General features: G+C 41.8%; 1 protein-coding gene across 1 annotated transcript; it reads left to right on the top strand.

Annotated features, from left to right (window-relative positions):
* The first annotated feature begins 2589 nt into the window (after nt 1–2589).
* LOC102209613 (uncharacterized) lies at nt 2590–4863 on the top strand. Its single transcript, XM_005749345.2, has 2 exons — nt 2590–2691; nt 2792–4863. Exon 2 carries the CDS (start codon nt 2835–2837, stop codon nt 3555–3557), a length of 723 nt encoding a protein of 240 aa, XP_005749402.1. The 5' UTR covers nt 2590–2691; nt 2792–2834; the 3' UTR covers nt 3558–4863.
* The last annotated feature ends 65 nt before the right edge of the window (nt 4864–4928 follow it).

The raw sequence follows: 4928 nt of genomic DNA, 5'->3' as shown, positions 1-4928 counted from the left end.
GACGGCGAGAGGAAGCCGGAGTACCCGGAGGGAACCCACGCAAACGCGGGGAGAACATGCAAACTCCACACAGAAAGACCCCGGCCTGATGGTGGAATTGAACTCAGGACCTTCTTGCTGTGCGGCAACAGTGCTAACCACCGTGCCACCGTGCTGCCATGTGGTTAAAAACATAAAAACAAAAAAACAAGATCACGTTCTTTTCCTGTCAAATTTACACTGTCCATTAACATTACAGACAGGCAGAACTTATGTTTGCTGCCTAGCTCCAACATTAACATGATCATTTTATTATTAGCCATAACCTCTACCTTACAGAAATGGCTATTGCTAATTGTTAAAAAGCTAATGTTAGCATGTGTTCCAGCCAGGTTAATATTCATTACTGTTTTAAAAAAAAAAAATCTTGCTGGAACAGGAGCTTTACTTACCTCACAAAAATATTCCTAAAGACCAGGGTGTCTGTCTTACATTTCCTTTGCCAGGGTTGTGGTGCTACTGTTTACATCTTCAGCTGCTAATGAGGGGAGGGCCTTTCTGCCCATCAATCTGCAGCCATCCTGTGCAAAGCTATCTGCCAACTGTAGGAAGTGAAGACGGCACTGCTGGTGTCAATAGTGAAATATTTAGTGATCTGTCAAGAGACCTAAAAACAAAACAGTCAAAGAAACAGGTTAAAATGACAAGCTTTATTTCATGACTTTTGAACTTTAAAATTGGGTCATCAGATGGATTCCTATTTAATTCTGTAGCCTAAAAATGCACACGCCAACCTTAAAATGATTGCAAATACATCAAATGTACATATCACTGCAAAACCTACAATGTATGCAAACACATAATAAAATCACTCTTACAAACCCACAAGGTAAAATTGAGGCCCATTATAAATTTCCAGACAGAGACCTCACCCAACCACATATGCATTAGGATTTAATTCAGTTCAACTGAATTTTATTTATATACCATCAAACCACAACAGCAGTTACTTCAAGTCACTTGTAAGGTAAAGACCCTACAATAATAGAGAGAAAACCCTAGAAAAGATCGAACAACTCACCCCATCTCTCTTTGCCTTCATTGGCAGCAGCCCTAAACAGCTGCAAACAACCTCGTTCACCTTGAGGTAAGTGCAGATACACCATATAATGTTCTGTGCCTTGCTTACACACACGTCAAATGCCCATTGTTTGCTTCTGTCAAGTCCCACAGTCTGACCGCCTGTGATATCAGTCATTCCTGTTGGACGAGTGACAATGAGTTCAGAGTTCATTCCAGTCACATATAATGCAGTTGCAAATGGACGTCTAATCCAAAAGTAATTTTTAGTATCAGTATCTAAGTATCAATTTCGTTTATAACCCAACTTGGTTGGTATGCCGCTTAGGTAACTACTGTACTGAAAAAAAAAGTAGCTTTTTCAGTTTTATACAAAAATTACTTGTAAGTATCAGTTCTGGCAATATCCCCATTCTAGACCATGAGCTGATATAAATGCCTTTGTACAGCTTCAGACTTTTAGAAGTTCTAGTATACAAAATATAATATAATATACTGCTTCTCCAGATAAAAACTAGCAGACATGCTCATTTTCTAAACCATTGCTAGTCTACTATTCCACCAACTTTTTTTGATTTGATTAATTTATGATGAATTGACAGTGCTTCAGCCTTTGAAGTTCTGCTCAATTTGCCACCAGCGTCTCTTGTTCTCATAAATCCAGAGTCTGTTCTGGGGCAGCCAAGGAAAAGACCCCATGATTAATCGTCATTAGTGGCCTGTTGAGGGCACACGTTGGTGAGATCCAATTTTCAGCTTGTTCCTCGTTCTGCCTCAGAGGTTTCCCTTAGTATGTGGATATTTTGAACTTTCACCCCAGAGTTTTAGCAAATAAGACTTGCTTTTCAGAGACACTTAGGGGTGTAGCAGAATTACAGATGAAAGTTTTAGACACATAAGGACATAGAAGAAGCGCTCGGCACTCATCCTGCTTTGTTCAGTTACAGTTTCATGGCTAAAAGTAAAGAAGGTTTTTTTCCCCTTCAGTCTGTTTACATTTGCAGCTGTCCCATAACATGCTTTTTACACCTTTTTTAAAAAAAAATTTCTTTCCCACGCAATGCTTCCCTTGCGTCACATTTTTTCCCTATTACTGAATCTTCGTTATTCGCTGTTTTAACTTGTCAATATGGTCACCGTTTCGTAACTCTGCCTAAGGCTGAGAGCATTATTTTAAACCTCAGGTAGTGTAGGCTGAACAATTGTCATGCCATAATGAGCCAGTGATTCATTTCAAACTTTGAGGTGGAGGATTTGGGGAGTTTACGGTGGGTGCGGGGGGCAGCGGCTACGCTCTCTGAAGGCCCTTTCATCTTTCATGTTGGGCAGCATCATAGTTTAAATAATAAGGTGACTACATTGATTGAACTTCAGACAATCTGACATGAACTCTTTTAGTTTTTAGTCTAATGGATTTAATGAAGGTGTTCAATGAAGGATGATGACAGCACTGTGAGGCGAAATGTTTCCAGGGTATGCCAGTAATAATATTTGTGTTTACACTGATTCTGTTTGTCCTCTTTAGACTGAGCTGTGCGAACAAAGCAGATCGGAATATTTTTCCAGTGTGGGAGAAACCCAAGAGCCTTTAAACAGCCCCACAAAAACAAAGAAGACTGTGCTTCAAAAGATGTAAGTATGATCTAATGCAGAACTTTCCAACCCCACCAGTCAGAGAGGACACTCAAGTATCTGTTTATATCCTTTATACCCATTTTTTTTTCTTTCTCAGAGCCAAACAAGCCAGTGTCCAGCAAGACCTTTGTGGTTCCACTATGGCAGAGCAGCAGATTGACCAGAGAGTCTGTGCTGAAAACCAGAAACCGGAACTTCAAGTTGTCAAGTCAGAATCAGGCTCAGTGAGTCTGTCCAGATCTGAACAGAAGGTCCTGTCAGAGGCAAACCACAAGGTGCCTTGCTCCAGTGCATTAACTGTAGCAGGAGCTCTAATTGGGACTACTCAAAAGCAGGAGCGGCATGCTGAGAACGATCTTCCAGACTGTATCAACCTAAATGGGACCTCAGCAGGTTTCTGCCAAAATGAAATCAGTCAGGAGACCAGCACGAGCAAGAGGTGCAAGCTGAGTGATGCTGGGGAAGACCCTCACCCACACGGGGCCAAGAGGACGTGCCTTGGAAGACCTCCAGCCCTAATGCAAACTTACTCTGCACAAACATCCAAGCACGACCTCCTTCCTCTGCCACCCCTCCCTCCACTTGAAGCCAAGGCAGAGTCCCAGGCTTCCCCTGTCTCAGAGTGCAAGAAAACCACACTGGAAGTAGAGCTGCTTACTCCAGGGAAACAAGCCCAAAGGCTCTCCCTCACAAGCAATAACACGGCACAGACAAACCAAAACAGGCTGGCCGCAAGTCTGAGGAGCCTATCTGTCAAGCCTGCATCCTCAGGCTCCTCTATTGGTTCCAGATCCACACTCGGAGAGGAGTGGAGTGAAAATGTGCCCAGAACCTCTAGATTACGACGACTGAAGAGGTCCTGAGGGGGAGAGAGAGACAGGCTACAGTAAAGATGCCTGACGCCACAGAAATAGAGATGAGACTCTGTCAGACTACATGCTTCCCCCATACTGTCCATGTGGTCTGCTCAGATGACTTGCATTTGTGCTTGTGTCACTTTTTACTGCGATATCTGTTCTTTTCACATATGCTGCACACGCACAGATCAAATGCTGAACACATTATGGCAACTGATACATGTGCATTTGAGTTATGCTTTGTCAAATACTTGAAACGGATCTCTGCCTCCACCCATAAGTAGTGGTGGTCAAGAACAGCTCGCAAATGAAAGTCAAAAACCTTTAATTGGAGTTAAGATTTGGTTTTGTGTTAAAGATTGGGGATTTCAGACAGGCAGGAGCCATGCAGTACGTCATGGCTTTCAGACTCAAATACTGGCTCCTACGTGTCTCAAAACTGTCCAGTTTACCCGCCGAAGCTCGAGCATGATTGATTGCTGTTTCCAGGTTTATTTCATCACCCCATTCTCAAAAAAAGTGTTTTTGTAGCTAGATATTTTTCATATACCAGTTAGTTGCTAAGCACCTGAAAACAAATCTATAAGTGGAAACATACTGTGCTGCTTTTTTTTTTTTTAACCTAAACCAACTAAATGCAGGAACGTGATCAGTTTTCAAATCAGAGGTTGAACAACAGCTGCTGTCACCAGCCGTAAAGCTCCATTTACAACCCAGTATTTCTATTTCACAACAAAATGTTGACTGAAAATTTTACTCCTGTTTTATTTTACTGGAAAGACATTTCGATATAAATAAATTTTTCCCTCAGTCAAAACAAAACAAAAAAAAGCCCCATTTGAATCATTGTGTAAAATTCACAGAGAATTTTGGGAAAGCAGCCGGCACAGATCTCATTGCATTGTTTTCCTCTCACAGAGTCCAAACCAAATGCTGCTTGTGGCAGTTCGACAGTGGGGTCTGTCCAAAAAATGGAAAAAAAGTATTAGTGGTTACAACCTGAGTGTCACCACTAGGAGCCAGTTCAGCTATCAGCTATTAGTCCCAACATGTTGAGGATCTTTCTCAAGGGGTGTTGTAATCTCTCGTCTTTGTTTTAATTCTGGCAAGAAGAGTTTGCCCAAAAAAATAAAGAACATAATAAATCACTTTTACTCCACAGCTTAGGCTTCTCCAGCCCAACTTTGTTTTTTTTTTGTTTTTTAAACTTGCTACAGTATCTTAACCAGACCATAAAGGGCTACAATATCTGAGCGTTATGAGTACTGCGTCTCCAGGACTCGACTAGGAAACCATTAGCTGTAGTTCCCACGCCACGAGAGATCTTTAATATGCTCCAACACGTTTGGCTCAATGCATCAGACTCGTCACTCTCTC

The sequence above is a fragment of the Pundamilia nyererei genome, unplaced genomic scaffold, assembly GCF_000239375.1.
Source record: "Pundamilia nyererei isolate P.nyererei 1_Seehausen unplaced genomic scaffold, PunNye1.0 scaffold00241, whole genome shotgun sequence".
In the NCBI taxonomy this organism is placed as follows: domain Eukaryota; kingdom Metazoa; phylum Chordata; class Actinopteri; order Cichliformes; family Cichlidae; genus Pundamilia; species Pundamilia nyererei.
The sequence above is the reverse complement of the archived record's forward strand: the minus strand, read 5'-3'. Positions and strand labels throughout refer to the sequence as shown.

Coding starts and splice junctions, on each gene's coding strand:
- LOC102209613 (XM_005749345.2), top strand. CDS start 2,835: ATGGCAGAGCAGCAGATTGACCAGAGAGTCTGTGCTGAAAACCAGAAA.